Source organism: Abramis brama (assembly GCF_963993115.1).
Source record: "Abramis brama genome assembly, chromosome: 11".
Lineage (NCBI taxonomy): Eukaryota > Metazoa > Chordata > Actinopteri > Cypriniformes > Leuciscidae > Abramis > Abramis brama.
This window is the reverse complement of record NC_139973.1, coordinates 37,632,301-37,644,658: the sequence shown is the minus strand read 5'-3', so window position 1 is coordinate 37,644,658 and position 12,358 is coordinate 37,632,301. Positions and strand designations below refer to the sequence as shown.

The 12,358-nt window shown below is 36.2% G+C and overlaps 1 protein-coding gene across 2 annotated transcripts in view; it reads left to right on the top strand.

Annotated features, from left to right (window-relative positions):
- Positions 1–12,358, top strand: part of sema5bb (sema domain, seven thrombospondin repeats (type 1 and type 1-like), transmembrane domain (TM) and short cytoplasmic domain, (semaphorin) 5Bb) — a 59,469-nt gene that overhangs the window by 24,070 nt on the left and 23,041 nt on the right. Inside the window, exons 1-4 of one of the 2 annotated variants that reach the window (XM_084127811.1) lie at positions 1,415–1,491; positions 6,725–6,936; positions 9,904–10,003; positions 10,081–10,126. In XM_084127811.1, coding sequence (XP_083983937.1) covers positions 6,771–6,936; positions 9,904–10,003; positions 10,081–10,126 — 312 coding nt within the window. In that variant the 5' untranslated portion in view covers positions 1,415–1,491; positions 6,725–6,770. Of the gene's footprint in view, positions 1–1,414; positions 1,492–6,724; positions 6,937–9,903; positions 10,004–10,080; positions 10,127–12,358 lie in introns of those variants that run through there. The other variant, XM_084127810.1, reaches the window with a different exon arrangement.

The window sequence follows — 12,358 nt, the reverse complement described above, 5'->3', positions numbered from 1 at the left end:
CAATTAAAGATGGATAGAGTCCATAAATCCTCAGTATCAGCATCCTGATGCTGCAGTGGTTGTAAAGCAGTGTCACAGAGAGACAGTGTTATCTACTGTGGATTAGCATTAATCCTTGTGTTTATTCCAGACTGTTTACTCAGGTCCGTCATGGATTAGTTGTCTTCCAGTAATGTGCTTGAGGAGAGCATCTGTGATCAAGATCTGACTTTTGGCAGACTTTTCGTTCAACGCCCTTTGTATATTTGCACTTTCACTCATTGTCCTTGTTACACGCGAAACTTAATATCAAAGGAATTCAGTTGTTTATATATTGCATAATCTTAAGGAATGTAGCGTGTTGAAAACAACTTCTATCAACAGCATCTGTGTTCTGCTTGTGATAACCACATCATTTTTGTCCCTCAGTTTGTCGAAACAAATTTACATTATACATCACTTACGATGGAAGTCTGTGAGACAAAACACAGAATCATGAAAGCTTGTATTTTCTGTTAAAGTGTCTGTATAAAAGTATGTGTTTGCTGTAAATTCTAATCGCATCCAAGACTAACGTCGTTATTATGCTTTACTTCTGTAGACAAAGTTTGCTTAATTTAAACAGTACTTTGTGGACGGTTATTTTACTTTTCAAAGATCTTTTTAAAGAAATGAATTTATATTAGCAAGGACACATTAAATTGATCAATAGTGACAGTAAAGACATTGATATGTTACAAAAAAATTCTATTTTGAATAAATGCTGTTCTTTTGACCTTTCTATTCATTAAATAATTCTGAGAAAAAAATGGTTCCGAAAAATATCACGGTTCCAACAAAACTTTTAAGCAGCACAACTGTTTTCAACATTGATAATAATCAGAAATATTTCTTGATCATCGAAATCTTCATATTAGAATGATTTCTGAAGGATCATGTGACACTGAAGACTGGAGTAATGATGCTGAAAATTCAGCTTTGGTCACAGGAATAAATTACATTTGACAATAAATTCACATAGAAAAAGTTATTTTTAAATATTTCACAATATTTCTGTTTTTACAGAATTTTTATGAAATAAATGCAGCTTTGGTGAACATAAGAGACTTCTTTGAAAAACATTAATTCTCTCAGAAACTCAAGATTATTTTCTGTGGTAATGAACAACATGCTTAAGTCGCATTGACCGGAACATTGCTTAAAAAAATATTTGGCTCTTTTTACACATAAATCATTTAGGACACACACGCACAAACACCATAGCGGTCATTTTGGGCTCACGTCCTGAACTTTGAACCTTGCGACACTGCTTTAGAGGGAGCCATGGGTGTCCAGGGCAGGAGCCGCCAGTTCAGTTTGTAATTCCACATAAAGGCCTTTAAATCTTTTAGTCTGGATTAGACTGGGCCGACGAGACGACAACACAACACATGACCGCAGAGAGCTCCAGGACGCCGTCCTGACAGTCACAACCTTTGTGTTTCACTGAGCTTTAGAGCGACAGAGAAAGAGGTGAAGTCATTTTGGGTCTCCCATTAGATATTAAAGAGGTACTTTGACTAAACCTGCATGTGGGAGAACAGAAACTGAGGTGGGAAAGCATCTGCAAGACTTGAAAGTACAGTGTGATTTATAAGTCAAAATTGCCTTTGGTGACACTTTATTTTACAGTGTCCTTGTTACACGTTACATGCAGTTACTGTTGTAATAACTATAAATTGTGCATAATTATATGCAACCAACCCTATCGTAAGTGCATGTAGTTAATTATTATTACTCAATACCTAAATGTATAATTACACTGCAACACAGACACCTTAAAATAAAGTGTAATGCTAAATTGTACAGTTAATTTTTGGACAACTGGATATAACATGAAGACAGCTTTATTATATGAAGTGAATTTTCAGCTTCATTCAGTGTCACATGATCCTTCAGAAGTCATTCTGATATGATGATTTGCTCCATATTTGAAGAAACTGTGATAAATGTTTTTCAGGATTCTTGGATGAATAGAAAGTTCAAAAAAGAACAGCATTTATTTGAAATAGAAATCTTTTGTAACATTATAAATATCTTAACTGTCACTATTGATCAATTTAATATGGCCTTGCTTAATAAAAGTATACATTTAAAAAAAAAAAAGTTTTATCTTACTGGCCCCAAACATTTTAACGGTAGTTTATGCATTGATATATATTGACCAGACAGACAAAGTGTTTCGACAAAACCTGAGTAAAAGTGAAACCTCATTTCGGCTAGTTCATAATCTCATGTTCAAATCTGTGATTGTTTTGATGGGTTTTATAATACTTTGCAGAGGCAAGAAACAAACTCCCTCTAAACCAGACATGACCTCATGCAATGACGCAGTGTTGTGTAGAAACAACACAGGACATTTGACATGGGTCTGAAAAATTAAGGTACCCTTTTGAATTACCAACAAACATGGAGTAACACACATTGTTCACTTAGTCTAACCTAGTTAGAAGAGTTGTCAGTTCATTATTAACCTGTTCTGACCCCATGGATATCTGTGTGTGATTGGTGCTTGTGTGTGTCAACCATCTTTGACCTCATTTATTCATCTTCTTCTTTCATATCTCGTCTTTTAATAAAAAATGAATTGGCCCAGACGGGCCGTCAGTGGCCCACCTAGTCTGCCCATTGTGTGACCCGGGCCTCCCCTTTGGTGCATTTGTCACTGCCATCATGGCTTTCATGGGTCTCCATCTCTCTCTGTCATCCCTCCACCTCTGTGGCCTCTGATGAGTCTGAGAAGGTGGGCATGAATAGGGTGCTGAGGGGTATTAAGGGGGATTTGGGGGATTGAGGGTCTTTTGCTATTGAGATACATTAGACATGGTCGGCGATGAAGTGTCTGTTGCACAGCGTCACGCTTCCCGAGCCAAGAATAAGAGCCTGGATCCTGCTGCCAGAGAATTACACAGAAAACTATACAGATTTACAAAGAATTCAAATACTCACCATTAACACAATTCTACCCCATCCACTTGCTGTCTGTTTTTCCTTATTAACTGGAATTTGAGAGTTTTGAATAAATATTTTACAGCTGAAGTGTGCAATTTCGTCTCCACTAATTGGTTCACCAAGTGGAACTGCAAAATTAAAGGGTTTCCCAAACACTCTTCCATTGATCAGACTTACTCATAGCCCCGCCCCCCAAGTCATGCCATTGGTTGAGCCAGTGTTGCTGGTTAGAATGCATAAATAAACAAATCACAATGTGTATGTTTTCATTTGTGATAAAATCAACCCATGAATGGCTTATTTATAGTTCCTTTCTGCATATTAAATAGGTATATGAGAAAGTATTTAACCCAGAACAATTGACACAAATCAGCTTATTAAATCAAATATAAAATGTAAATATATTTGACCTATCTTTAATGTAATCAATTTCAGCTGAAAGCTTTCTCACAATATTTTATTTTGGGGATATAGTATACTTTTTCCCCCTTCTAATAATAACATTTTGATAGAGTTTTGAATAAAAGCTATTTGAAAAATATAGGTATAATTTTTAATGATTTCTGGGTTATTTTAGTATTAATTATAAACTATTTTAGTATTTATTAATATTTCGAATTAGAAAGGTAAAATGTTAAATGATGATTTCAGCATTTATACTTACTAATTATTTTAGTATTATTTATATACTATTATAGTATTTATTGATATTTTGAATGAGCTTTTATTCTTAAATTTCATTTTTTATTTTCATTTTAGTTAATTTTGGTAACTTAGTTATGATTTTGTCATTATTATTATTATTTAACTATTTCTATTTCACTTTAATTACATCTTTTTAAGTTTTAGTAATTGTAGAACTTCTTACACTTATTTCAGTTGCCAAGGAAACATGTTTAAAAAAGTTTTTACGTTTAAGGTTATTTTTATTAAATTTTATTTCATCTTTGTATCCGTTACCATAAATGGTTTTTATAATAGTTTTAATTTTAATAGTTTTAATTTTAGTTTTAGTCAATTATAATAATATTACTGTTTTCAACTCAATTGAACACAGTTTGCCATATTTAAATAGTTGATTCAACCAATTTTCCAAATATACTAAAGTATCACCATGGCAATACCATGATATTGGTTGAATAACCTTGAAATATTATGTAAATACCATGGTACATGAATATGGTAATCCTTCAGTACCATGGTACATACACAAGAAGACAGACTATATAAAGGAGGAGACTTGAAACACTAATGTGCGACAGTCAATATATGGCAGCTTTAAGAATGGCCAAGAGCCAATCATCTTTTGACAGAGGCTTCTGCTGCTAAGAAAAAGCACAACCTGATTTACAATGTTATTGATCATAATCTTGGCACTTTTGGACATGTTTGTCTTTCCTCTTTAGTGTATTTGTATCCTGGAAAATAGCTTTTTGGGGGTGTATTCAAGATGATGTGGACTGACTAGACTTAAAGGGACTGTTTTATCAAAGTATATGAGTTTTAGTATATGAGTATATGATTGATACTATCATATGGTATCAAGTTTAAGTGAATGTGAAAAAGTGTGCTTAGTTACAGGACATCAGACCACCTCTCTAGTCTCTACAGATTGGGTAATGTTTGGTGTTTGTGTGTGTAAAGCCAAGACAGATGCTTCAGTGGTTTCTCTGACGCATGAGGAAGTGTATGTTTAAGTGTGATTGAGTATGTGTTTGTGTGTGTGTGTTTACTAGGAGGCTAACTGGGAAGTGTGTGTTAGAGTGAAGCTGTGTGTGTCTTAGATCTCAGATGAGTGTTTACACGTCGGGTTTACCTGAGCCTCATGCGCTGTCACACACCTAATGAAAAGCTTAACTGGGTGAACCGTCCGAGATCACAGAGACCCATTGTTTCCCATGACAGGCTGAAAATAGATCAAAATCCCTTCTTCAACTTCTAATTAAACTTTTAATGATCTGCTGCCTCATCGTTCACAGGCTGACAATTACAGCAAAATCAATGTTGTGTTTTAGATTAACATTATGTGGAACCGCTGCAGGTCTTGGAAGAGGTCCGGTCATTTACAATGATGAGAGATGGAGGTTAATTAGATTAGAAATAGCAAAACTAACACATCAGGAGAAGATGAAGCGGTCTCTCTCTGCTCACTGTGTATCTGTCTTTTTATCTGGATGTCCATCTGTTTTCTAAAGTTTTTTAAATCTGTTATCTGTATTTCCATCGTTTACTCTTCCATATGTAATTCCAAATCCAATTTACTTTCTTCCCTGCAACGCAAAAGGATTTTTTCCCTGAAGAATTAGGCCTGTTCACACCAATAACTATAATGATTAGAGGTGTAACGGATCATAGTTGATCCGTGATCCGTACCAACCAGGCCCCACGGTTCGAAACGCATGTGATTAATTGCATTTAAAGATTATCTAGTGAAAGTTTAATATTTGCACGTGTTAGCCAATTTAAAACACTCAAGCGTTTTTACACAATTCAAATGCATGAAGAGGCAAAAGAGATATCGATTTGCAATCGCGCGCTGTTTTCTGTGCGCACACACACACGCTCACTGAGGCGCTTTTCAGATCTCAAGATCAAACTCTGTTTCGCAACTCCTTGATCTTGAACGGACACATACACTCCATATCCACAGGCATTCTTGTGTACAGTCGGTTATAGTGAACGTAAAGTTGATAAAGAAATCGAATGTGTTTCATCATATTGGTTTCGTGCATTTACTGACTGCAGCCTAAAAATAACTACTGTGTCGTTAATTGTCAAACTAATGAATTAAAAAAACATTGACAGCCAATCAGAACCCATCTTTCTTTAAAGAGCTCAAGCATTTAAAGTGGCAGACCACAAAACTCCAGCGCATGCTTAGAATAAACAAAATAATATCGTCTGATGGTGTAGATGCTAATATAGTTAGCGTTATAGTTATCGTCCTTGGTGTGAACAGCCTTTATACTAGTCGCTCAGTTAAAAATAGAGACGGAGGCTTTCAAGCTTCAAAAAGTCCATATTTTTTCCAAGATTCCAATTTTAAAGGGGTGGTTGATAATGATTTCACTTTTCTAACTTTAGTTAGTGTGTAATGTTGCTGTTTGAGCATAAACAACATCTGCAAAGTTACAACCCTCAAAATTCAAGGCAATTCTTTTAAAGAAATCGCTTTTTAAGGACTACAACAAACGGCTGGTAGAGACTACAGCACATTCCTCCCGGGTTAGTGACATCACCAACCCTAGAATTTACATAAACCCCGCCCCCAGGAACACGATTTATAGATTATCATGACAGAATATGCTAATCAATGACTAGAAGATAACTACACATAAGCTACATAAATTCACCAACTAACCATTCAGAAATGTCCTGTTACTTCTACATGTTGTCACTTCTTCTTGAGTCTCTCCATCTTTGTCTGACTCCGGTTTGAACATAAAAGGCTAAACGTTTTTGAAATTTTCAGTGCATGTCTGTGTGAGTGCAAGCTGTTGAAGCTCCGCCCCCTGTGCTGGGAGCAGCAGCTCATTTGCATTTAAAGGCACAGACACAAAAACGGTGCGTTTTTGCTCACCCTCAAAAAGTGACAATTTTAACATGCTATATAAAAATGTCTGTGGGGTATTTTGAGCTAAAATTTCAAATACACACTCTGAGGACATCAAAGACTTGTTTTACATCTTGTGAAAAAGACATTATACCACCCCTTTAATAACATGATGATTTTTTTCATCTCTCATCATGTCAGGACCCTCTCACTTTTCCTAAGTTCGGGAGTGGTTGTTGCGGGAACCATGACAGGACCACTGTCCTTCGCTGGACTTGTCATCTTCCGCCTCCTCTCTCTGCCTCTCGTCTCGTCCCAGACGCCTTCACTCCCAGCGACCTCTGACCCCGAGCCTGTGCCCTCTCTGCCTGAAGAGTGCCGGAGAAAAATGCACCCTGTTACCTCCTACACAGGTGGGTGTAAAATACCTTGCTCTCCTGCCCTTTTCATCACTCGCATTTGCAGCCAAAGGTTAAAACGATAAGCTTTTGAATTATTTTCCTCCAAACATCTCTGTGCAGTGTGACGAGCTTGTAAAACTTCTTGTGTTTGCATCTAGACCAGAAGAGTCTATCTAAGTGAAAGCGCAGACAGCATAAGGATGATAAAAATAGAGAAATTAATGGGAGAAATCACATTGTTCAATTTGGTGGCTGTAACCTTCAGATACAAGAGCCTTTTTAAAAAAAAGTTTTATTCTACACAGATGCATAGACCATATTTATTCACTGGGAATGCGTTATATTAATCAAAAGTGACAGTAAAGAGATTCATAATGTTGTAATGAAAAAGATTTCTGTTTCATATAAATGCTGTTCTTTTGAACTTTTTTTATTCATTGGAGAATAACGAAAAAACACAGAAAATCTATTTATGATATGAAGCCGCACAACTGTTTTCAACATTGATAATAATAATAAGAAGAAATGTTCCTTGAGCACCAAATCAGTATATTAGAATGATTTCCGAGGGATCTGTTATTTTCAAAATTTTGAACTATAATGATATTTCACGGTATTAGTTTTTACTGTATTTTTGATCAAGTAAATGTGATAGTAAATGGCCTTGGTGAGAATAAGAGATTTCTTTCATAAACTTAAAAAAAAATCTTACTGATCCCAAACTGTTGACATGATTTAGACTAAAGACTAAAGAGTTTTTATTGAATTTTATTCATTCTACAATCCGATATAGGAGATGTATTAGCTTGATATTGAATGCCAATATGCCCACCAAGTGAACAGATTTGTCTTACAGGGACTTAAAGAGAACAACCTCGCTTCATTTGTTATAAACATGTGCGCTTTGTCTCTTGGAAAGTGCGCAAAGCCAGTCAATCAGATTAGAGCTCTCTGTTTTGAGAAAACACCCTTTGTATGGATAATACATCAGTCCGTTCATTAATGGTCTGTTGCCGATCCAGCGTATGTTTTCATCTGAGACTAGTTAACAGCCAGCAGTTTTCTTTTAATCATATGCTGCCCAGATGTTAAAGGTTAACACAGCTGTGTGTAATATCAGGAGTATGTTCACACACCCTGCAGTTTCTAACATCACACACTAATCGACACAGTCTGCCCTGTTAATATGCAAGGCTATACTGTGTTTACGTCTCATAATTCCTCCATTCCTCCACAAGTGTTAGTAAATTGCACTAGTAGCTGATGTACTATTGAAGACATTAGGAGACACATAGATTAACATACAATCTGGCAAACAGAAAAAGTCTAAAAGTGAAGACGCCCCCATCCCTTTAACAACACGCTCTTTCTCCAAAAGACAAGCCAGTGTCAACAAACCTGAATGCACGAACTTATCGCCAGATAAGAGAGCATTTCTAATTGGCTAAATGTTCTGATTGGCAAATAAGCACTGGTGTTTTTGCTGTTGCAGCCTATGTAATATTAGGCTGTCACATGACATTTTTATGTGTGATATTCCAAAATAACCTTTAAGTGTCCAAATACTTTTTAGGCCTTCTGTATCTTCTCCTTTACCTCCAACAAGAAGCACAGCAGCCAATGGCATTGTCTTCACTGACGCTTATTGAAGTCAAAATGTTTGGCGATACACGTACAGATCACTAAAACGTTTCGAAAAGAAGTAGTGTGAATGGTTGCTAAGGTTGTATTTAAAGTTTAATAAGAATTTGCCAGCTATTCCTTCACCTCCTCCCTGCCTTTCTGTATGTGGGTTGTGTTGTTCTCTCATTTGTGGCTGATGTTGTGACTGGGCGTCTGGTTTCATTGGCATCACACCTCATTAATGGTCCAGTGTGTGTGGTTTGGACTCCCAACTGTCGCTTTCCCTTGTGTCTCTCTCAATGTTTCTCTTAAACAGGACAACATATATTAAGTATCTTCACACACACAGCTGGAGTTCACCAGGTTGCTAGCAGCTGTTTCTGCCTCTGAATGCACGACTGTTGGTGGGCTCTGTAACTTAAAAAAATATGATTATACACTACAGTCCAAAAGTCAGGGTCAGCAAGGATGCATTACATTGATCAAAAGTGAGAGTAAATACATGTATTAATGTTACAAAAGATTTCTATTTCAAATAAATGCTGTTCTTTTTAACTTTCTATTCATCAAAGAATCCTGAAATATATCAGTTTCAACAAAATTATTAAGCAACAATGTTGTCATCCAACAATGTTGATCCAGTGTTGTCAAGATTGAAAACAAAAAGAAATGTCTCTTCAGAATCAGAATATTTCACTGATTTCTGAAGGATCACGTGACACTGAAGACTGGAGTAATGATGATGAAAATTCAGCTTTGATCACAGGAATAAATTACATGTTACTGTATATTCACATAGAGAACAGTTATTTAAAAATTTTAATAATATTTCACAATATTACTGTTTTTACTGTATTTCAAATAAATTAACTGCAGCTTTGGTGAGCAGAAGAGCTTCAAAACGTTAAACAATCTTACCAACCAAAACTTTTGAACAATAATTTACAGTAGATGTCAGTAACTAAGATGTCATTCAATCACATTATGCAGGGAAATGGCGTGTTTGCATGTAAATGTCATCAGTGGATAATGCATCTTATCATGAACAAGATTATTAATGCATGAATCAGACTCACTTACAATCTTCACAGTTTGCTAAACATCAACACTGTGTGTGTGTGTGTGTGTGTGCAGAGACAAATCATACAGAACAGTGCAATCGCTCTCAGCAACATGAAGAGGAAATGCTGATAGTCGCCACATTTTCATTTGCATAGAGTTAACCTGTGGGATTAGTTTTGCACATGTTCTCTAACATCTGTCTAAACAGTGGAAAACAGCAGCTAAACAACAGATCACACGTCCAGGCTCACAGCTAACTGTGTAAATGTCACCCGTGGCTCTTTTCTGCCGCAGCTTTGAGCCCGTGGCTGTTCTCTTTCTCTCTGCCTGGAGTGAATGACTACTCGCCGCTCGCACTCGACCTCACCAGGAACCAGCTGATAGTGGGAGCCAGGTAACACACACGCACACACACGTACACGCACACACACACAAACCTGTCAAACCTAAAATATCTCTCTCTCTCTGTAGGAATCATCTCTTCCGGTTGAGTTTGAGCAACATCTCTCTCCTGCAGGTACTACTTTCTCTTTCTCTCTCTTCGTACTCCTTCCCATCTGTCCATTCAATCATCTTGACATCTCTAGAAATACAGAACCAGCACTGTCCATTTAATTCTTCTTATGCCAGACACGCACAAACTCAGTCTTTTATTATGATTGTCCACATGTTCAAAAGTGCTGACGCACAGAAGCTGAAATATCACACACACTCACACACACACACACACACACACACACACACACACACACACACACACACACACACACACACACACACACACACACACACACACACACACACACCTTCAGTAGCATGTTATTGTGCAGATGTTTGAGAAGCATTGACTTCCAAGAAAGCTGCGTCTTGATTTGACCTCTTGTCCTCTGAATCTCTTGAAAGGAGGAACCCAAAATAATATACAAATATATAAAACATTATTTATTATTATTATTATTATTACTATTTTATTTTATTTTGTTCTTATTGGAATAATTATTTTTAAAAATCATAATTTTCTTATCTTTATGTAGAGTATGTTCTTAATGATCAGACATAGGGTAGAAAATGTTTGGGACCAGGGTAATAATAAAATCTATTCATTAATTTTTTTTTATTTATTTTTTTATTTATTATTTTATTGTTTTTATTTTATTTTTTATTATTTAATTTATTTATTTTTTATTTTTTTCTTAATTGCAGGAGTATTTTTTGGATCAGACATGGTCATGGAAAATCATTTGGTTTTCATTTAATTTGGCATTCATTTGGTGCAAGAAACCTTCACTAGCAAATAAAGTGTAGTAGAATATGGTCCCTTCAGCATGCAGACATCTGTACTCGTGTGTGTGTGTGTGTGTGTGTGTGTGTGTGTGTGTGTGTGTGTGTGTGTGTGTGTGTGTGTGTGTGTGCTGCTTCAGGCTGTCTGCGTGTGAGGTGAGAATCCGCCAGTAGACAGCAATCTCATCTGGGAGTGGATTCAAATTGCCGTTGTTCATCTTGAAGGATGATTCGCGTCCACTTACTGTGTAACCACAGCTGCACCTACTGTGTGCTGGGAACGCTGGGATTGTGTTGCGCTTGCGTGACATGCCTGTTGAAAGCTTTGAGCGGTTGTGTGATATTTAAGAGTGACTTTTCTGGTGTTTGTTGAAGACCCTGCTGGTGAACTCTATAAACGTTCACCGTAACCCTGAGAGAGGGGGTGTGATGCCCTGGAGGAAGATCGCTAAAGAATCTGTCAGAACCCAGTGATTTAGGGTGACCTCATGACCCTGTGTCCACAAGAGTGACCCACAGTCACCCCTCGAGCTAACACACACTCAAACACACACATGGCAGTGTGACAAGCTCCATCTCTGTTCTGAAAAAAAAAATCATTCAGAATTGACTTATTTCACATGCATTAGAGGAACATTTTCATATGTTGATCCATACGTAAAACCGCAAATTTCATTTCTTCATCATGAAAATTTTAATTTCCAGTCTCCAATCATCTCAAATCATCATTCATTCTGCAAATGACATTTTAAAAACATTATTAAATAAAAAGACATAATCCTTTGCTAAGATAATTTCATAGCTTTTTATGTAACCTAAACTCACACAATTAAAAATGAATTAAATGTCAAAATTACAGCTCGAGTGGAAATGACACAAAATGTACAATAAAAAAAAAAGACGCTGTAATTTTGCTCAAAATTGATAAATCATTTTTACTCAATAAGTACTGACTTTCTTATCTATTTTTTTTTTATTACTTTACTTTACTTTCACCTCGCTGGGACATTTAAAGTGTCTGAGGTAGCACTCGCCTATAAACAAATTTGAAAAGTCCAATAATATGAAGATCACTGCTTAAAATAGAAGTTTTGAGATGCAGCCGTATTGAAGATGTGTGTAATCTGCAATCTGAGTTTAGAAAATAATGACTTTTTACAACTAGAACTGTATTCCATTAGTTAAACATACAGAGCACCAAACTCATCATTGGCTTCTCCAGACATTGACATTCAACAAGGTTACATACATCAGCCACGTCAGTATGAAAGATATGAGAACGAGCAGTGTTGTGGAAAGTTACAAAGTAAAAGTTACAAAGTAATGCATTACAATATTGCCTTAATCACCTAAAAGTAAGTAATTGCATTACTTAGTTACTTTTTATGGAAAGTAATGCATTACTTTACTTCAGCCTAGAGCTACAATAAGCATCATGTTCTGAACTTACTCACGATTTCTCAACATG